This window comes from Triturus cristatus, chromosome 4_1 (assembly GCF_964204655.1).
Source record: "Triturus cristatus chromosome 4_1, aTriCri1.1, whole genome shotgun sequence".
Lineage (NCBI taxonomy): Eukaryota > Metazoa > Chordata > Amphibia > Caudata > Salamandridae > Triturus > Triturus cristatus.
The window spans coordinates 934,169,419-934,191,780 of NC_140585.1; the positions used below are offsets into that span (position 1 = coordinate 934,169,419).

The window sequence follows — 22,362 nt, forward strand, 5'->3', positions numbered from 1 at the left end:
GAACCAGCTTGGTGCGTGTGCCAAGTCGCATGCTATAAGTAACTTCAGCCTCCCTGAGCTTCACTTTAAGATTTTGTGGGGTAACATGATATAAAGTTGTCCACCCAAGACTCAATTGAATGTTTTGTTGCTGATCAAAGAGACTGACTGTGTGGAATGAATTTTCTAATCTGGTTCTAAGGTCAGTGCGGATAAGGCAGTCTTAAGAGCAAAGATATCCAGTCTGCTTACGAAATAGTGTGAAAATAAAGCTCAAGATCTTGCAGCACTTCGATTCTGCTCACAGTCTAGCACCCTGATATCATCTTCAATTTTCTTTGTGCTGGGGCAGCAGAGCACATCAATACTATTTTTTTTTTAACAAGATTAACCCAGTTAAAAGTAGGTAATTCCCAGTAGTTAAAACATATATGGGTAACATTATGATTGAATTCCTGACCTTCATGACTCGTCGGTGTTATTTCACCTGTACTGTGAAAAAGGACAGCTTTGGTTGACTAGACATCTACATATGCTTTTAGCATCCTCTTATTTTGTAATGACATTGTTTTAAAATTATTTTACCAAAGCGTTAGAGCCAACTGCACCATAGCAATCACTCAGCCCAACATTATTCAGGTACAGCCTCTGCTTATTAATACCTTAAGGCTTATTAATGATGTTCAGAGATTCGTCTAGCTCCTCCTTTGCTCTGGAAATTTGGTTCAACCCTTTTACTTACAGACTGGAACATCTATCCCTAACATGATCAAAATCAGCATGAGTGTAGTAAGATACCAGAATAAGCCTTTGCTATTATTGCTTGGCTAATAATGTTTTCTGAATGGATTACATTCCTATTTTGAACATCATCCCAAAAAAGGTTTACCTGTGTAAGAGATGACAAATTGTGCTGCAAGAAGGCATGTGGGAGACAAATGCATCCTACTCCAGTCCTCTACTTCGTATTGCCTAATATCTTAGTTTACCATCTAGGTGTTGGTCCATCATAATATCTTAGGTGAAACACCAACTTCTTTATAAAACAAATTAAATAGTTATTTGCTTCCAGGTATCTATCCTTACATAAATCAACTGCTATAAATTCCATGTTTAAGATTTCTACTCCAGATGGGAATCTAAATTCACTAAATGGTTTGCTAAAATCGTACAGTAACTAAATAACAGGGTATGATGAAATTAAAGATCTGTTTTTTGTGAGAACATCATTTTCTAAACTGGAGCACCTTCTGTATAGCCCAATTGTAGAATGCACCAGGGTAAGCTTCCAGTCAGGCACTCCATACTTGTGTTAATCTGATAGAGCCTTCTAGCCGCATATTCCTTACCGTAGAATTATCTCCAGTCGTCAGACTGGATCCAGAATTGTTTTTGTGAGCAGCACCCCTGTGTGATGATAGGTGGCGTTGTTCGCCTCTGTGTGGTGTCCTTGGCATTTTCTGTGCTGGAAGGGACATTTGCGGGGCCTATATAGGAGCCACCTGTTCTCGCTGACCCTAGTTCTTTCTTTTCCGTTCCAGTCTGTGCAGATCCTGGACGAACTGCCCCTTAGTCGCTTTTTGACTATGCTTTTTTCGATGTTTTGTCAGTCTTTTTTGAGACCTTACCTCCTGGTGTGGCTAAATGTCATTAAAGAAGACTGCCTTCAAGTCCTGCAGCACCTGTCACCGACAGATGATAGTAACTGACCTGCACCTTGTTTACCTCTGGTGCCTCGAACGAGACCATGACCTGTAGGCCTGTCCTGACTGCCGTGCCATGTATCCGTAGGCCTTGAGGGAGCGATCCCTCAAGCTCCCGGTGGCTCAACGTGCAACGATCTGACGCTTGAGGTCCCGGCCGAGAGGTCCCGGGAGCGGTTGCGGAGTCCTAGATCATCATCGCACTCCAAGTTGTTGAGCCATTCGTGTAAATCGTGGTCCCACAAAGGGAAGTCGAAGCGTGCTTCGATTTCACCTTGTCTGTTGGCCAATGAGATGAGGGAGCTCCACTCAAGGCCTGGCTTCGTGGTTGAGCCACCACCAGCCCCACTCCACGCCTTCCCCATGTTTCCGGGAGCAGTTCAACTTCAAGAGTTTTATGAGGGCATGCTCCTTATAATTGAGCGGCCCTCTGGCATGCCTTTGGGCCCCACCGATTTGGGAGGGGCCCTCCTGGATCCACGCTGTTGGCTCTGGCGCTATTCAGACCCCAGGGATTCACAGATGGGTCAGGATCGGCGCCGGCCATGCCATTTTGGCCTTTCCCTGGAGCATGGTTCAGAGGCTGTCGCGCTCCCTGTGCGATCCCGGACACCTAGCCAGAGGGGCGTTGTCCAATGTTGATTCAGGCGCAGACTGGAGCTATGCCATCCAGGCCAGAGCCTGAGCACTATCCCTATGGGCTAGGACTTGGGGAAGAATAGGAGGGGTCGCTGGACCCTAAATAATACCGGCCTTCTAAACCCTTGGACTGGTGTGAAGTTCTGGGTGAAACTAGTGGACTGGACTCTTCTCCAGATACTGGCATGCTTTCTCCCCATACTGTGGCTATGGAGGAGGAAGCTTTATTCACTATGGTGGTGCGGAGGCCAACTGAGGTCCTGCACCTTAGTTTGCCCTTGATAGCAGTCAAGACTAATGTCTTGAAGGAAGTGCTTCAACCGGGAGTGTCCCCTTCCGAAACACTTCTCTCATTCAACAAACCACTTACTGATGCCCTGCTTGGGACCTAGTCCAATCCCAACACAGGAGCTTCTGTGAACAGGACAATGACCAGCCGCTCTCTGTAGGCGACCCGAAATTCCTCACGGACTCCCCTAACCCCGAGAGCTTGGTGGTCCAAGACACCACTTCATATGTAAATCCTGCCTCATGACCAACTGCTCCATGGGATCGATAGTCCAAGAGGCTGGACAACTTAGGCAAGAATTTTTTTTCGATCTCCGGCCTGGCACTGTGGTTCATAAACACTTGCATTTTGGGCTGCTGTTTCCATGCCCTTTGCGATAAGGTTGTGCAGGTGCTGCCAGTGGTCCCAGGGTAGTTCCGGACCATGCTCTCCCAGGCTGTTGTCGATGGGAGGGATGCAACTTAGTTAACCATTAGATGTGGACTAGACACCAATGACTCACTAGGCCGAGCGGTTTCATCGACAGTGGCCCTGCGACCCCACGCCTGATTGAGGACTACTGGCTTTTCTGGGAATGTCCAGATATCACTCATGGACATTCCCTGTGATGGCTCCCGTCTCTTCGTAAACAAGGTGGATTCGATGCTGGAGTGCATTAAGGACAGCAGGACTATGACCAAGTCCTTGAAACTTTCTATGGTTCCTTGTCACCCTCAGTTCGCCTTTCGCTCCTTACGTGGCCACAGAAGGAGCATACATCCGTGTCATTACCCACCCAGCCACCACAGTGCACAAGCTTTCCAGCCTCTGCGTGTCTGTGGACGCGGCACCCGCCGGCCCTGTAGTGAAGGTGGCCAGTGGTCGGGCCAATTCACCCCCCCCCGCCCCCAGCAGCTGCAGCCTATTTACCATCATGGGCATCCAGTGGGAAGCTGGATTCACCATCACCTGCCCCACTGGCAGTCCATAAAATCAGAAAGGTGGGTTTTGCAGATTATCCAAAGGGGCTACTCTCTCCCTTTCGAGACTACCCCTCCATCAATCAAACAATCAGGGTTTTGTGGAGCGCCCTACTCATCCGTGAGGGTCTCGAGGCGCTGTGTGAGCAGTTTGAAGGTTATTGTTCTTCTGACGGGGAGCCAGTGGAGGTCACAGAGGTGTTGGGTGATGTGGTCATTTTGTGGGATGTAGAGTATGAGTCTGGCTGCGGTGTTCTGGACGGTGTGCAGAGTTTTGTTTTGTTGATTTTGGAATAGAGAGCATTTCCGTAGTCCAGTCGGCTGGTGATGAGTGCGTGGGTGACGGTTTTCCTGGAGTCGGTGGACGGGATCCACTTGAACGTCTTGCGAAGTATTCAGAGGGTGTTGAAGCATGAGGAGGATACAGCGTTGATTTGGCAATTCATGGTGAATAAAGAGTCGAGTATGATGCAGGGGTTGCGTGTGTGGTCTGTTGGTGTGGGTGGGGCTCCGAGGGCAGGGAGCCACCAGGTGTTGTCTCATGCTGAGGGGGTGGAGCTGAGAATGAGGCCTTCAGTTTTCTCCATGTTGAGCTTCAGGCAGCTCTTGCTCATCCAGGTCACGACAGCTTTCATCCCTTCTTGGAAATTGCGCCTGGTGATGTTGGGTCACTTGATGAGGGAGAGAATGAGGTGGGTGTCATCGCATAGGAGATGATGTTGAGTCCGACGATGGTTTGCGAGAGGGCCATGTAGATGTTAGAGTGTGGGGCTGAGGGACGATCTTTGTGGTACTCCGCATTTGATCTCTGTGGGTTCTGAGAGGAAGGGCGGGAATCTTATTCTCTGTGTTCTGTCTTAGAGGAAGGATCATATCGAGTCTAAGGCTATTCCTCAGATGTCGGCGTGGTGGATCATGGTGGTAAGTGTGCGGTGGGAGACTGTGTTGAAAGCTGATTCTAGATCTAGGAGGATGATGGCTGCCGTGTGGCTTTGCTTGAGGAGGGCGCGGATGTCGTTGGATGCGGCAATGAGGGCAGTCTCGGTGCTGTGGAATTTGCGGAATCCGGATTGAGAGGTGCCCAGGATGCTGTTGGTTTCTATGAAGTGTTCTAGCTGGGTATTAATTGCCTTTTCGATGACTTTGGCGGCAAAAGGGAGCAGAGCTCTTGAGCTCCGTCGGGTCTGCGGAGGGCTTCTTTGGGGGCGGGGAGGGGACTTCGGCTTGTTTCTTATTCTGGCGTGTTTCCATGCCACCTTGTTATGACAGGCTGACAAAGGACCACTTATCTCTTCTTTTCTTTTGGCTAAGGGAGCCATAGAGAGAGTGCTGGCAGTAGAAGTGGATCATGGTTGTTGTTTCCACTACTTTCTGGTTCCCAAGCAGGACAGAGGCCTTCGTCCTATACTAGACCTTGTGCTCCCTCAACTTCCTCCTCAAGAAAGAGAAGTTCAAAATGATCACTTTTGTTCAGGTCCTATCTGCCCCGGACCCAGGAGACCGGATGGTTGGACTTGCAGGGCAAATATTTGCATATACCTGTCCTGCCTGCCCACAGGCATTAACTGTGGTTTACGGTGGGCCACGAGCACTTTCAGAACACTCTGCACCCCTTTGGTGTCACCAGTTCCCACGTGGGTGTTCACCAAGGTGATGGAGGGGGTACAGCTCATCTGTAGAGATCAGATGTGCCAGTCTTCCCCTGTTTCGACGACTGGCAGTTGAAGGCGGATTCGCCCCAGGCTGTCGTCTTTCCACCTCCAGACTGGTGTACAGAAAAAGCAAATTGATTTCCTTTATGCCCCCCTTACTCAGGTTCTCCTGTTCATCCTTTCCCTTGCCCAGCAGGGCTCTGCTCTGGGCACTCTGAAGGGCTAATTGACTGCCATTTCAGCTTTATTGAGGTTGCCTGATCAGCCATCCCTCTTCAAATCCCCAATTATAATAGGTTTCTGAAAAGATTTACAACATTTGTTTCCACCTTCTCCCTTTATTAGGCCCCGAGTGGGACCTCAATCTTGTCCTTAGTTTCTTTATGTGCACTCCCTTTGGCCCTGTGCACAATTGTCCGCTGAGGTTCCTTACCATCAAGACGGCCTTCCTGGTGGCAATTACTTCTTCCCAGAGGGTCAGTGAACTTCAGGCCTTTTTTATTAACATTTGCCCACTCAAACTTGTTCTTCGTACAAGAGCTTCCTTTCTTCTGAAAGTGGTCACTCCTTTTCATGTATGCCAATCTAACACTCTGCCTACTTTTTACGCTCCTCCGCATCCCACCAAAGAAGAGGAGCGACTTCACCATCTGGACCCAAAAGAGCGTTGTGGTATTTCTCTTTTCTCGCTTTTTTTTTTTATTGATCAATTAATTAATACATTTTTTTACACAATTTTTATTGACTTTCAAAAGACTTAGCATTGTAATATGTCGGCATGACAGTCGTCATGTGGGATAAAAATATATACAGCATTATTCTTAAGCATATTATTCTTGTCCACACAGATTCCAAGGATACTTTTTTAAGCAGAGCTTATATGTCACAAGTATGAGACAGTGCAGCTGCATGTGGCAGCAACCAATATTCAAAATTAACAATTTTCTAACCCCCTGCCCTCCCAGAAACTGGACATTTATCCCTGTTTGCATGTCTTGTTGCGACTCATTGAGTAGCAAGTAGGTCAGTAAGTAAACATATCATGTTCAGCAATTTGCAGGAACAGTTTCGAGCAATATGGCTCTGAAGTCAGACCGCCTGCTCATTCAACAGTGGGTGACGAGTAGCCCATGCAGCTCTCGGGGATTAGTAAGGTGCCACAGCTGCAGACCTTCATGGGTGCTGCAGCAATCCTCCCATTAGTTAGGAAAAGAGTGTTGCCGTTCTACCTTGATCGCCCACAAGAGTTCAGGGTGAACGCCCAACTCTTCATGGGGTATGTCAGAGCAGAGAAGGGATGGGCCATACAGAAAAGGACAATCTCACAATGAATCAGGCTCTGTATCAAAATCTGCTATGCATTGGCTTAAAAGCAACCCACTGAGGGTTTGCATGCTTTTTCACCAAGAGATAAAGCTGCAACAACTGCGTTCGCTCGCGGAGTTACAGTCATGGATATCTACCAGTCAGCAACATAGACTTCCCTGCACACGTTTAACAAACACTACTGTCTGGACAGTCCAGTCCATAGAGATGGGAACGTTGCCCATTTGGTACCGCAGGACTTCCTTGCGTGAAATTGATCCGCAGACCCACCTCCGGGGAGGTATTGCTTGGAAATGTATTCTAAGATAAGGAATCTGTGGCTAGAAGTCTCTATCAGATGGACAAGTTACTTACCTTCCTAATGCTTTATCTGATAAAGACTCTATCTAGCTGCCGATTCCTTACCGATCCACCAGTTCTCTCCGCGAATGGATTTCTAGGGACAGGGTTTTCCCCTTTCAGGAACCTAGTTGTCCATGCCAGTGGCCAGTGTACTTAATGGCTCAGCCCTTCTGGTGCGGAAAGTTGCGAAAAGTAACTTATGCCAGCACTCCTAGGTGGAGCCTATATAGGCACCAGGAACATCACTGCCGCCACGGACAATGCCAACAACACCACACAGAGCGGAACAACGGCACCTACCGGCGCGCAGGGGTACTGCTCATGAAGAAATTTCTGGATCTAGTCTGACGCTTAGGGATAATTCTAAGGTAAGGACTCCAAGACGTTATAGTCTCTGCCTGATAAGGCGTAACTGAAGGTAAGTAACTTGTCCAGCAACCTCATATCGAGAAGGTTGAGGCTCTGTACTCCAGTGCTTCAGTCACCTACTGGTATTTGGGAGAATAGCAAAAAAGTGCTGCGGAGACACTCAGTTGATCTGAGCAGGAGGCTGTATGTACTATGCTGTACAGTGTGGATCATGTAGTCAAACCTGCATCATGGTAATGGGGCTTCCGCCACTGTCATAGAATTGGTCCCATTGTGCAGGACTTATAATCAAGACTGCAGTTACCTAGAGTTATTTGCCAAAGTGTGTGGTGCACAGATAAAGGGCTTGAATTATGTTTAAGAGATCAAGGAGGAGATGTGCAAGGAGCAGTGTCGAGAGTTAGAATCATAGGTATTTAATTGGCAGAATAAGTCTTTAATAGTGTGAGGCTTTGCAAAACGATCCAAAATCCTGTTTGTGATTTATTTTTATTGTTTTAAACTCTAACAGATTATTAATTACTCATATGGTTTTGGTGCCAAACTTATTGCTATTAGTTTTATTTCTCTTTTTTTATTTTGTATTAAAATTCCAAGTAAAGATAGCAGTAACTCTTGACATAGGAAGACCTAGATTTCCCACAGGAAAAAAGGCAGTACCCTGCGGTTTAGCAATAACAGTGGTACCTAGCTGAGGATAATATATGTTCACTTATTTTGATGTGTGGAATAGAAAAGACTAAGCGTGAAGTCTCTTGTAGGTGCCTCTTACCTGGACAGTCCACGTTTCTGAAGAACCGAATGAATATCTACAAGAACATCAGAATGAGTTTATCGAGGAAACAGTGAGTGTAAAATGATCAGATTTCTCAGATGAAGCAGAGATGCAATGCCGTAGAATTTCTGTATGTAAGGGGAGGGTGCATACGTATATATGAAGAGCATACTCTGGTAACCAGGTAAAGGTGATGACATTAATGCATGAATGGTTGTGAGCTAGAAACGTAGATGATAGGGATTTGAGGGAAGACCATATGGAACTAGCATTCCAAGATAACAGTGCTGCAAGAATGTAGTTCTCCAGCATTGGATCTTTTATAGATTTACATGCTTCAATTATTCCCCACTGCCAGACTAGGAACCCCCAATAACAATTTTAGTACACCAGTGTGAGCCTTACACTCAGTAACAATTGCATTTCATTGTTCATTTGCAACCTATCCACATTATTATAAATGATCCAAAATTTAACCAATCCAGCACCCCCAGTTGTTCCCTTGTCTGAAGCTACAAACTGTCAGATTTTCTAACTGATGTTACAGTGAGTAACCCTCTGGACAAGCCCTGTCCAAAGGAAGATTTGTCATCATGTTTCACAGACAAAACATCTTCTTCAAAATGTCTGAGTTGGATCAGATGGAATCTCTATTATGTGGCATTTTTAAGATTTTTTGTCAGCAAAGTCTTTAGATAGAGTAAGAAGGTTAACTAGTCCTTTTGGAGGTGAAAGTTGAGGGAAAACTACCCCTCATCAGAATGAGCCAAAACAGTCTTATCTTGATATAATTCTGTGAGAAAAACTTCAAAGCTTGCATTTAGAACCTATGGCCCTGCTGTAAACGATCAGCCATCTTGCTAGCCGCTAGCCTCCTTAGAGGAAAGTGCGATTTTTAGAAAGCATTCTTGCAAAACTAAAAGAGGGGTGTAATCTGGTGGGGAATAGGTGGTTAAAAAGCCTAAGATGACTGAGGAAATACCATTTCTGATAGAGACTTCTAATTGTAGATTCCACACATCTTGAATATTCCTCAGGTGCCAGACTGGATCCGTAAACCTTCCAGCAGTGCTGGTAGGTGGCACCATATGGCTCCACAATGACTCCATTGCGCTCTGAAAATTACATAAGGGGCCTATATAGTAGCCACTCCTGTGAACTGTCAGCTCTTTCCTTTCCAAGCCACCAGACGTGGACACGGAGCTCTCGCTTGACTCTTAGGCACTTACATCAGGATTTTTTGTCACAAAAATTCACTTTACAAGGTGATGCACCCCCAAAAATAACAGATTTTGAGCTCTGTATGGACTGTCACAAACAAATGTCTGTGAAAGATCCCCAATAGATGTGCCTGTGGTCGAGTCAGGACTCTAAGGCCTGTAGTGAATGCTAGTCTTCGAACCCAAAGGTACCGTGAGGCAAAGCTTTACATCTCCAAGCTCAAGAAGACTCTGGTCCAAGTTGTGTTATAAGTCCAAGGTCTGGTCCTGGTCCAGGAGCCACCGAAGCTGTTCCACAGGCTGGTATTAGTTGAGATCTAATCAAAGCAGGACTCAGCACCCTCTCACCACGTGCATTCGCCTTAACAGGTGTGGGAGAAGTGCATGGCTCTAGATCTCGCTCCTTGTGTTGCCCAAGTTCAGAGCCGATCCTGCAACTTGTTCTGGCACCACCACACTTTTGGGCTGTCTGCCACTCCACAACATATCGAAGTGTTCCTCGCAGCCATGCTCCAGCTCTTCGAATCGCTACTGCCTTCCTCTGGTGCCCTACGAACCCCAAGGGACCGAGAGGCCTTCCATCTGGAGTACAACCAGCAGGTTCGCCCTCAGTACCAGTTAGACCCTCCGAGATCGTCACAGCAACTCCAGATCTGATCCCAACCCTGCGTCCGGCACCACAGTCCTTGCCAGTCCCTGGATCTTTTGACACTGATGCCAAATCCATTGATGCCGGACTAGGAGATTCCCATAGTACTCTTCGACTAGGTTCCCATCCTAAATGGGCTGAAGCTGTGCACAACATCAGTTGAGGTGCTGCATCTCCCACTTAATTTACCACGTCGACAAGGGGGAGAACACACTCCCTTTTCAGCACGGAGTCGTACAATGACTCTGATGCTGGTGATAAGTTTGCTAAGCCCTATCAAGGCGACAATTGGTATGATGACTTGCAGGAGGCTACTGGTCTTGATACCTCCCTAGAAATTTCTCTTGTTTAACCCCCTGGTTCAACTACAGAGGAATTCGCTTCCTACACCATGGTAATGCGTAGGGAGGCCAGAGTCCTTGACCTCCAGCTCCCCACATTGGAAGTTAAGACTAATGTATTGACGGAACTCCTCCAGCCAGGACAGACATCCTCTGAGCCCCTTTTGCATTTTAATGAGTAACTAACAAATACATAATTGGAGGCTTTGGTCAAACCTTGCCCTGGCCCCCCAGTCAACAGAAAAATAGGGAGATGCCATCCCCTGCCCTGGATGAACCTTCATTCCTCTCTTTGCATCCTTCCCCTGAAAATTTTGTGGTACACTCATGCACAATCAATTCTAACCCCAACACTTCAAATGGGTGGAGACATTTAGAAAGCAAGTTTGTTCTTGCACCAGCCTGGCTGTCCATTCACTAAATGTCAGCTGCCTCCTGGGTCACTACACCCACGTCCTTTGGGACTCTGTGGCTCAAGTCTTCCCTGGTGTCCCTGAAGATCTCTGATCTATCCTTACCTAAGCCATCTAAGGCTGTTGTGATGCAGGCAAGTTCACAATTCATTGTGGCTTAGAAAATGTTGATTCCATCGGCCAAGCCATTGGCACCAATGTCGCCATTTGATGCCATGTGTGGCTACGATCAGCTGGTTTCTCAGGAGATGTTTAGTCTCCCTTATGAACATGCCCTTCGATGGGACATTGGGGACAAGGATGATTTTGCTTTAGATCGATTTAAGGGTGATCAGAGCTACTGCGTGCTCTCTGTATATATCTGCCCGGACTCATCTCCCATACCACTCCTTTCGCAGAGTTGTGAGTTTCTCGGCTGTGTTGCCTACTGCTTTCTCGGCCAAGGTCAAATGGACTACCCAGTCGGCTGCCACCAGCCCCTACACCACCCCACAGGCCCACCTGCCGGAACTTCTCCAGCCTGCATTAAGGGGTGAAATGCCGGCTGGGTGATGGATTCACTAATGTAGAATGGAGTCACAACTTTTGATAAGAAGGATTCTCCCGTCCATAAAATCAGCGTATCTGGGAAGAAGGTGGTGTCAACAGGTTGATACAGAGAGCCTGAACATCACTCACATGTCACACTGATGTTATGCGGGCAAGGAGCACTGTCTTGAGGGCATCTGTGTAGCGGCTTGAATGGAGTGCTTATTAGAAATGCTAGGACCAAGTTATGGTCCCACTGTGGCATCACAAGGGAAGAAAGAGGAAACCAGTCTTTTACCCCTTTAAAAAACGCATAGCAACTGGGGACGTAAACAAGAAAGGCTGATCTGGCAATTGCAAAAAATGCTGAAAGAGCCAAAATGCATCCTTTGAGTGTGTCCAGAGCAATCCTTTAACTTCACCTGGAAGGGTTCTGTCTGGCAAGTGCTGCATCAAACTACAGATTTATCTCAATGACAAGTGTATACTATTTTTATCGATGGATGCCTGACTGCCGAGATGACCGCAACCACCTCAGTAGGAAGGTTGAGACGGTTTGTCTGCCAGCGCTGAATTTCCAAGCATGAAGGTGGAGATTGTGATGGCCCCGGTGCGGAACCCGGCCTAGCTGCTGCAAACAGCAGCTCCTCCCGGAGAGGCAGCCTGATATGAGAACAGATGCTTAAGCCCAGGAGTTCTGGATAACATATGCTCCGCCACTAGGATGACTTGGGCCCAGTCTGTTCTGATCTTCTTTAGATCTCTGGGCAGGAGTGGTGTTGGAGGAAAGGCATACAGGAGTCCAGAGTTCCACTCAAAGCGAAATACTCTTCCGAGCGAGAGAGGCTTTGGAAACACCAATGCACAGGAACGCTGACATTGTGCATTCTCAGCAGTGGCAAAGAGATAAGCCAAAGTTCTCCCCATTCACGGAAGAGACCTTGCGCCATCTCTGGTATCAAATGCAACCTCTCATCTGCTAAGCGTCTGCAACCAAGTTTGTCCACCTTGGTGTTCAAAGAGCCTGTCCGGTTGTTCACCACCAGGTAGATCCCTTGGTGGTCCAGTCATTTCCAGAGGCGCAATACTTCTACCATAGGCTCCTTGATCCCTCCTCGCCTGGTTTGTTCCAGTACCCAATTGCTGTGATGTTGTCTATGAGCACCTGAATCAGCCTCCCCTTGATGGCTGAAAGAAAGGCTTTTGATGCCAAGCAAATGGCCTTAGCTCCACAAGGTTGACATGGAGCTAAGACTCCTCCAGAGACCAGGGACCTCTGACCTCCACTTCTCCCAGATGTCTGCCAACACCCAGAAGCAATGCATCTGTCACCACTCTCAGCACTGGGTGGGAAAAGGAGAGGGGTCTGCAGCAGACCCGATCGCGGTCCAGTAACCACCACTGCAGGTCTTGTGTAGTCTCCTCCGAAATCTGAACGTAGTAGGAGAGGTCCTCTTGATTTTGGCCCACTGACACTTCAGACCTCACTGCAGAGCCTGCATATGACACCTGGCGTGCTCGACCAGCAGGATGCAGGAGGCCATCAGTTCCAGCAGCCTCAAAGTCAGCCTCACTAAAAATACAGGACCGCGGCTGAAAGATCATGAACATAGCCAGATGCCCTGGACTCTCTTTCCCGCAAAACAAGGCACATAGACGGAGTACAAAATGGCAGACACTGAAACATTCAGATAGTTACAAATAAAGCATGCCCTGATGATTGCCATTCCATAAGATGGAGTTTTGCCAGAGGACTCCCCACTAGAGGATCGTCTCTTATTGGAGCATATGGGCCTCTGGGCAATCTCTATGACATATCAAAAGATTCTCAATAATATGTCCGACCCACTCTCCGCGCCTTAGAGAAGGTTGGCAGAGGGATCTAGGGAACCTAGAAGATGAGGACTGGTGGGAAGCACTTGCCTTCCCCCGTGAGGTAGCCATTACATTAAGACTTAGATTAATTCAGTTTAAGATACTACATAGATCTAATCTCTCCTGTGGCACACTGGCCAGAATGGGAAGAAGGGATGACGCTGAGTGAACAAGGCTCTGCACACAAGAGGGTATACTCTATCACATTTTAAGGGAATACCCTGGTGTCAAAATATATTGGGAGTCTATAATTTCTCAGCTACGTGGGAGGGAACTTTATTTAACACCAAAACTGTGTCTGCTCAACATATGGTAGGCCACCGATATGAACAGCATAAAGCAGACCTGGGTTACTCTGGGAATGATAATAGCTAAACGAAAAATTGCCTGAAAATGGGGAGCCAGAGAGGCGCCGACTCGGAGAGTGGGAGAGAGACATGGATCGATGCATGATAGCAGAAAAATATGTCTATAGGAACCGAGGATGTCCCCGGAAATGGGACCCGGATATGGGATAAATGGAATGCTCATAGGGCGATATATGTGTCTCCTCCACTAGTCGATTAGATAGGGCTGGATTTAGGAGGACTGCTGGGGAGGGAAAAAAAGTGGAGCTTTGATAATCTGTATGTGATCTGAACTATGGCCAATGTAATGCACCGTATGCTGACAATTTGTACTAAATACTGTTCTACTTTACCTGAATGCTGTATGACTGAACAACTTTAAAAAGCCATAAAACCGAACTGTGTCCAGAATGATAAAGGGGAGTGCTTATAAAGGAATCTGGTGTGACTTCAGTACTTTGGCAGTGAAGCCCAAATATGACCGGAGGTTCGCCGTAGTGAAATGAGAATGATCCTGTCCCATCACGAACTCCATGTAGCGCTTGATGGGCTGGCAGGACAGGTATAAGGAAAAAGCTTCCTGCAGGTCCAATGCCACCATCCAGTCTCCAGGGTCGATAGCAGACAAGACCTGGGCCAGAGTGAGCATTCTGAACTTCTGCATCCAGAAGAAGGTGTTGAGAGGGTGCAGATCTAAAATAGGATGAAGGCCTCCGTTCTTCTTGGGCACCATAAAGTAGTATGAATAACTACTACATCCTACTTCTGGAGCTGGCACCCTCTCGAAAGTGCTTGCACTTCCTGTTGCAAAGTGGGGAGATGGTTTTCTGTCAGTCGCTGGGGGGGGGGGGGGGGGGGGGTGACAGTGGAAGGTGCAGTGGAGAAGAGAGAGAAAGGAAGGGTAAGGCATATCCTCTGCAAACGATCTGCTGGATCTGTCTGGTGGTTAGGCTTGCCAATCCCGGAAGGGTCTTTCAATCTTTCCTCCGTCCGTCTGGGGGAACAATCTAATTGACAAAGATGGGGACCACCTCCCCCGCAAATGGTACAAATACCTTTGGCAATGTTGAATAGCCTATTGATATGCTTTAAGACATTCATCAAAGACTCCTTCACCATCCAGTCCGGACTCTAATTAGAGGGACTATCCACACTACAACCTCCAACTTTAGTTCAAGTTCCAGTAGATCAGGTCCCAATAAACATTCCTAAAAAGTAAACACCTGAGAAAACAGCATCAGCTTAGGAAGAATGCCTAGTAACATGGAGGGGTATGTATCGACTTCAGATGTTGAGCATCAGGAAGCTGCAATCCCTTTAGATGATGCAGAGGATTCTGAAGGCTGTTCATCACCCTGACCCCTATAAGTTAGGGTGGGCTCCACCATGTTCCAGAGAGCTCTTTGTATGTTAGTGTGTCTGGGGAAGTTAATGTGTAAATAAAAATTGTGACGCAAAATAGGGTTTGATACATGGGAAAAGCCTTTTTTGTGTTTGCAAACGAGCCGATTCTGCTAATGCAAAATAGCTACATACTTGTGACTCAAAATGATCTCAGCAATATTGGGCTCATTCATGAAATCAACTTTCCACCACTTTCTGTAGTAGTCTACCACCACTATTGCAAATGTACATCTCCGTAGTAGAGTGCTGAAAGGATCAATGAAATCTATCGCCAGTTTCAACCATGGCTCCTTGGAGCACAGGGTTGCAATGGCATGGACTCCGTTTTTACTCCCTTGTCGCTAGTGGCACTTATAACAAAAGCTTTGATACTTGCAATGATTTCTGTGTCCATCCCCGGCCACCAATAACTGTCTCTAAACTTTTGTTTAGTAATGGTTTGTCCCAAATGTCCTCCATGCTCATACAAAATAATTTTTTCCCTTAGTCCAATAGGGGAATGAATTTGTTACCTCGCATTAGCATCCCATTTTTCTCTACAGAGAACTCATCTGCTACTTTGAAGTAAGAGTGTATCCTTACTGGCAAAGCTTTCTCCTTAGGCCGTCCATCTTTGACATACTTCTTAACACTCTCTAGTTCTTCATCACTGGACATTTAGACAATCCACTCATCCTTAGTAAGTGCGTTATCATGACAGACATCAGTTGTTGCTATCAGGCACTCTTCATCCTTCTTTTCCCAATTCATGAATTGCTCCTCACCACTACCTGAGGAACTTAACAAATAATTGGCTCTGGTGTGTTTTCCACCCAGAATGTACTCAATGTGGAAGTTATACTGCAGGAGTTTCAAACTCAGTCTGGCCAATCTGAGTATCTGATCTATGATCATAGTGCCTTCAAATATGTTCACCAAAGTCTTGTGGTCAGTTTTAAGCATAAATCCCCTCCCCCCATAAAAATATTTAAACCATTCCACCGCCCAGCAACAGGTCAGCAGTTCTTTTTCTATGATAGAGTATATTTTCTCATTTTCTTTTAACAACCTGGATGTGAAACCTACAGTCACATGATTGCCACCGTTCGAGGCATGTGGGCTGCTGAATTCATATCTGTGCATAGATCGCCGCCTAGTGTTGGGTCCGGATGTTTGCACGTTGTTGTCCTGGAAGAGTCTTCGAAGTATCCTGAGATAGGTGACTCCTTCCCTGGACCACAGTGCGCATGGGCATCCTCTCCATCCTCAGATTGTTTTTTTCCACCATTGGGTTCGGATGTGCTTATCTTAGCTCAAGTTAGGAAAAATTAGTTTAAGGCCAAAAGGCCTTTAGTTTTCGTCGGTACTGTTCCTGCTCGGTATCGACAGCTTTCTTGCTTAGTTTAGCAAACTTATTCAAGTTTTTTCGGATTCGTTTAATCCGACCATCGACCTTACATCGACGATGGAATCGAGGACCCCATTCAAACGGTGTCCTGTTTGCCACGCCAAATATCCACATATCGACGTCCACCCGGTGTGCAACAAATGCCTCTCGCCGGATCACGACGAATCAAAATGTATGGTGCCAGTACCATCAGGCACAATGTCATCTATTAGAGCCTCAAATTCATCTTGGCACTTATCACTCCAAACGAACAGTTTCTTCTTTTTGAGAAGCTCCCTCAACTCTACAGTTTTTGCCGAAAAGTTTTTATGAACTTATCATAAATTTTGCAAACTCCTAAAAGGATGCAACCTGCTCTTTGTAGTTCGGACTTGTAGCTTCCGTTGTAGCTTCCACCAGACCTGGTCTAGGTTCCACCCCTTTTTCAGAAATGACATGGCCTAAGTAAGCTATGCAGTATACTGTTTTTTGCAAACTCACATTTTAGTCTATTATGACTCTGAAGGTCTTCCCCTGCAACCAGGATGTCATCCTGGATCGTCACAACTCCTTTGATTCCCTGTAATACATTTTATGACACACGTTGGAAAACAGAAGTGGCAAATGCCAATGCAAAAGGCATCCTTCTGAATTGAAATGTGCCTACCGGTGAGAAAACCTGTCAAATGTTTAGATGAGGCAAACACAAGGAGATGATGAACGGAGTGCTGAAACTTTTCAAACGCTCATCCCCAGTCACAGATCTGGGTTGAATCCATCATCGTTCTTAGCTCACTTTGCCACCCCAGTTCAGACACAGCTATATGAAAATCAGTCTTGCCCTGTGCCTCATGGGAACAGTCCAGCCCTAACTGCCAAGCCAGGTCTTCCCTGAAGCGGAAACAAGCATCCTGGGACCGTTTTCTGGGTAACACCCTTCATCAGCCAGGGTAGCTTGAATCCAGTGGCAAAGTGAGTAAGGAACCCATGCCTGGGCATTCCCTGCCAACTTAGGGCGAACAAAGCAAATACAAGGAGATGACGGACAGAGCGCTGAATCTTTTCTGACACTCACCCCCAGTCACAGATCTGGGTTGAATCTCTGTACTGGGGTGAAAGTATGACATTATTCTGCATTCTGTCCATCAATTGTTCCTTTTGCATTTGTCACCCCGGGTGGGACGGGTATGCCCATACGTGGGTCTCGTGCTCTCTATGCCACTGCAGTCAAGCTATCTTGGATGATGAAACCCCGAAACCGGTCCTAGGATGGTTTTGTCCAGTCCAGGGAGGACCTGGCCTGGCAATTCGGGCTGGACTGTTCCCATGAGGCACAGGTCAAGACTTATTGGAATATGGCTGGGTCTGAAATGAGGTGGCGAACTGAGCTAAAGTACGATGATGGATTTAATCCAGATCTGTGACTGGCGGTGAGTGTCTGAAAAGTTTCAGCACTACGTTCAGCATCTCCTTGTGTTTGCTTTGTTCGTCCTAAGTTGGCAGGGTATGCCCAGAGGTGGGTCCCTTACTCACTTTACCACTGGTTTCAAGCTAGCCTTGCTGATGAGGGTGTTACCACCAAACTGGTCCCAGGATGCTTGTTTCCAGTTCAGGGAAGACCTGGCTTGGCAGTTCGAGCTGGACTGTTCAGATGAGGCACAGGGTCAAGACTAATTTGCTTTTAGCTTGGTCTGAACAGAGGTGGCGAAGTGAGCTAAAGAACGATGATGGATTCAACCCAGATCTGTGACTGTGGGTGAGTGTCTGGAACGATTCAGTGCTCCGCCCATCATCTCCTTGTGTTTGAAAATGTTTGGATGACTTATCTAATTAGACTTGATGGTAAGCAGACACCAAGTCGATTTTACTAAACACTTTGGCGTCTGCTAATGTCGTGATAATGTCGTCTATGCAAGGGAAGGGGTGAGAATCTACCCATATCGCTTTATTTAGGCTCCTCAGGTCAACACAAGCCCATTCTTTTGCCTCGCAAGCACTAAAGAAGATAAACATAGTAATGTGTCAGTGGGTTCGATAACCCCATCTTCACACGTTTTCCTGAGTATCTCAGCTAGATCATCCCAGACACTGAAGGGCACATTTCTTAACTTGTGCTTAGTAGGGTAGACGCCACACTGTACTTTGATGTTGTGTTTGATTCTTCTGATCCTTCTCAGCTTGTCCAGCCTTATACATTCCTGTCAAATTGTTGTTTGGATCTTGGTCAATGAGAACTTGCTTTGTGGGTCCACCATCAGAGACCAGAAACACTTGAACCTTTCTCCCTGGCCTTAAAGTCATGCCGAATAAGCCCTGATGGTACTATTCTAATATGTTCAAGCCTTGGATACATGCACCTTACCAAATATATCTCTTGCCTTTTATTAGACGCTCAAAATATCCTGTGAGTTCAATCGTTCTCCCATCATATGGTACTGGATTTCTATCTGGCAGAAGCAGTTTCTTATCACCGCCGCACGTTTAATTCCATAATTCATCAGTGATCATTCACATCCTTGCTTCCGAGTCAATCAAAAAGGTTCAACACCTTCCCGTCAACTATGATATTTTCATACGGTGCTACACAGTTGCCCTCACCTTACTGAATAACCAGTACTACATCATTTTGCCTGCTTAATTCATCCTCTGAACTTTCACTGATCATTCCACCCGGCACCAAATTCACCTTATCCTTTGGTGATTGACACACTTGGGCAAAGTGTCCTACCTTCCCACATGCTCTACCCTTCATATTTTTGGCAGGACAAGAACAACCATTTGACGTGTGACTTGGATACCCTCACCTAAAACCAATATTTTTTTTTGGTAAAGAATCCTTCCCAAACCTCCTTCTTTTCAACAAACATCTTAAAGTGTTCCTTTTGTTTTGAGCTCCCATTCTCCTTAACTAAAGCAACTCCATTCTGTTCTTTCCGTGTCAATTCTTTGCACGACTTGCAAGATAATTCTATGATTTTTACTATGTCTCTAATTTTTATAAGTGTAGGATTCAATAACTTTTCTTGGACTTTTTTGACCCAACAGCACACAACTATCTGATCATGGATAAGCTGAGAAGTGAAATTCTCAAACTCTGCTGCAATCATGCACAGTGCTGCCACATAGCAATCAGTTAGCTCGTCTTGATGTTGCTCCCTAGTAAAAAAAAAAAATCCAAAAAAAACCCTGTGTCAGTGCACAATCAAGTTAGGTTGTATGTGGAATTGATTTTTTAATCTTCTTGCAGCCAATTGATATTCGTCAATTTCTTCTTCCTCCTCAACTAATTCATATGGCGGCAAGTGTTGATATATAGATTTTCCCTAAATACCTATGTTATTTTCTAACAAAAATCTTTTCCTCTCTGGACAATATCTGTTGCCCCCAATAGCACCAAGGTACTTCGTAAATGCCCTGTACCAATTTCTCCGTGGAATGAGTGGGTCACCCGGTATCTGGAGAATGGAGGCATGCATTAACACACTGCATGTTGGTATAATATTAGAAGCAAAGTAAACTGCAGCAAACTATATGAATTAAGCTCAGTTAAAATACAAACATTAAACAGGCTTCACGTTTTTACTTTGACTGATCTGTCAGTGCGCACCTACAAATTCAATGTGCAACCAGGCAATCATATATCATCCCCTTTAGCACGGATGCATAACTAGACAAATGAGGCTGTTAGTGTATGCTCATCATGCCACTGTGTGTGTGTCGCAGCCATAACAATCAACTTCATCTGTACCGCAGAATGTTTTTCCCCAACACCTTTGTCAATTTTTGTGTGTATCACAGTCTGTAACACATGGTGTACAATGTAAAACGCTGTGCTTACAGACACTGTCTCTGGTGTCACACTGACCTGTCCGTGACTGGGAACAGTAGACCTTACCAAATCACTGTTTCTGTTCCATGATTGATGTGGGATGCTTCTGTGCTGACCAAAACTGCTAATAAACACCTATAGGAGAAACCGAACTTTTGACATGCAGTTAGTATGTGCATATCACAGCTGCCTCACTGACATGTTCTGCTCCTATCAGCAACCGCACTTGTGACTGGGCCCCTCTGCGGTGTGCCATTCCTGTCAGTGACCGCACTTGTGACATGTAGCTAACGTGTTTGTGAATCACAGCTGGTTGTACGGGCAAGTTTCTAAGAATAATTGCCGCTGAGTCGCTGACGTAGTTCTCACTTGTGAGACACCGCTAATGTGTGTGTGTGTGTATCACAGCTGGTTGTATGCCGCAGTCTCCCCAAGGCAAAAAGGCTGCCCATGTAGTTTGGACACACACATAGTGTCACATGTGACATCAGACATTGCTCAGAGCCCGCAGACTCCGAGATATTCCAGAAGTGGCTGCACAGAGAAGAATGGAGCGTGTGCTGCCTTGACTGTGTGCACAGACACCAGAATAGTCTTGCGCTAGACTCCACAAGAATAGTCTCACGCTAGACTCCACAAGAATAGTCTCGCGCTGGACTCCACAACTACGGTAAACGGGGGCACTAGATCAATTTCGCACTGACAGTACAGAGCCTCGCACTCCCTGGCAGTTAATGTGCTCTCGCTCCGGGCATTAAAAATACGTTTTTTCAGCTTATGCTTAACATTTTATATCACTTGTCACGCCTTACACAATACCTCATAAATTTGCAGCTACTGGCCTGAGAAGTCCTCTGCTCCAACTCTGCTCCAAATTAGCTGTTCACTAGATATGCATCAAAATGTTCTAACCCGCTATCTCCCGACACAGTCGGTGCTCAGCGCACGCGTGGATTCCTGACTGGCCAACTAATCGCCAAAATTGTAGTTCGCTTATCTTTGCGGAGTCAAAACATCACAGATCTGAGAAACAAAGTTAGTATTCTTCTCTTACTTCTGCCTTTCAGAATGTGTTCCACCATATCAGTTCCTTCCTGTGGTTTAAAGTCTGGTTAGACACCAAACGAACTTTCATAAAAATGGTTTCCAGTCAAGACCATATTGTTGAACATGTGTATAATTCACATGTATAGCTTTTGAAGTTGCATTTTCAAATACCCATTGGCAATTTTATCTACATTGTTACACTATACTAATTATCACTCACTTGTTGGGCATGCCTAGACAAATCACTTTTTTACTGCTCATGCCTAGACAAATCCCTCTTTTACTGCTAAGTTAGATTTAGTTTTACAACATGTAGAGGATAACCAATATTCTCCCAGCACTTGTTCTGTGAAAGTATAGGTTAAAAAGCTTGAAGACAGTGTGGCAACTTATGCTTTCATATTTCCAGTTGCTCCTTTTTAATGGGTGATTCAATCAGAATAGTACTGTGAAAATTCAATAAAAACGATTTGAAATAAAAAAAAAAGAATAGTACTGCGAAAGAATAATAATAATTTATGTTGGCCTTTGTGTGGAATAAGTGTGTAACGGTGCATAACAGGGATTTGGTTAGTGACTGCGAGAAGTGTGCTTTGGTGTGTTTCAGGTCTGCCGTAAGAGACTGAATGTTTAATACAAATAATCAGGCCTGTAACAATATAGTGAGATTAAAACAAATAGTCTGCAAGTTAGCTACTGTGATGCAAATGGACACAAAGTACTAAGCACTAAGCATTTTTTTTTGCTTCAGGCACCTTCTTCATTGAGTGATTCCGTAGTCCATGTTTCAGAAGAGCAAAGTACTACCTTAGGAGACCATCAGAAGGAACATATTGAAAAAACAGTGAGTGGAATTAGAATTTCCTTCTGCATGAAAAGTGTAGAATACTTGTACTCGACTGCAATTACTGGATGAGTTTCATGTGAATGGCACTAAAGTACGTCTTGTTCTCAGGTCCCTCTTACGTGGACAGTTCATGTCTCTGAAGAGCAGAAGGAATGTTTAGAAGATCATCATAAGGAGTTCAGTGAAGAAGTGGTGAGATGAAGTTGGTCTTAAGGATCACAATGACTGTCAGTTAAACGGAAACTACCCAGCTTGCAATTACCAGTCAGAGAGTGTAGCATCCAAGCTTTTGCGATTGTGTAGTACCTGGTTGGTAGTCCTGATCTCAGTGATCAGTCTATATACACTGGTTTTTAATTGGTAGTGTGTGTTGCTGATGTGTTATTATCAGCTCTTGTATACAGTTGATCAACCACAGTTGCTGTAACAAGGCAATTAAGGTCATTTGGTGCATTCATCTCTG

General features: G+C 45.7%; 1 protein-coding gene across 12 annotated transcripts in view; it reads left to right on the forward strand.

Annotated features, from left to right (window-relative positions):
• Positions 1-22,362, forward strand: part of LOC146855858 (uncharacterized) — a 922,371-nt gene that overhangs the window by 602,024 nt on the left and 297,985 nt on the right. For all 12 annotated transcript variants that reach the window (XM_085653813.1, XM_085653801.1, XM_085653802.1 and 9 more), the window contains 3 exons: positions 8,020-8,103; positions 21,804-21,896; positions 22,008-22,091. In XM_085653813.1, coding sequence (XP_085509939.1) covers positions 8,020-8,103; positions 21,804-21,896; positions 22,008-22,091 — 261 coding nt within the window. The remainder of the gene's footprint in view (positions 1-8,019; positions 8,104-21,803; positions 21,897-22,007; positions 22,092-22,362) is intronic.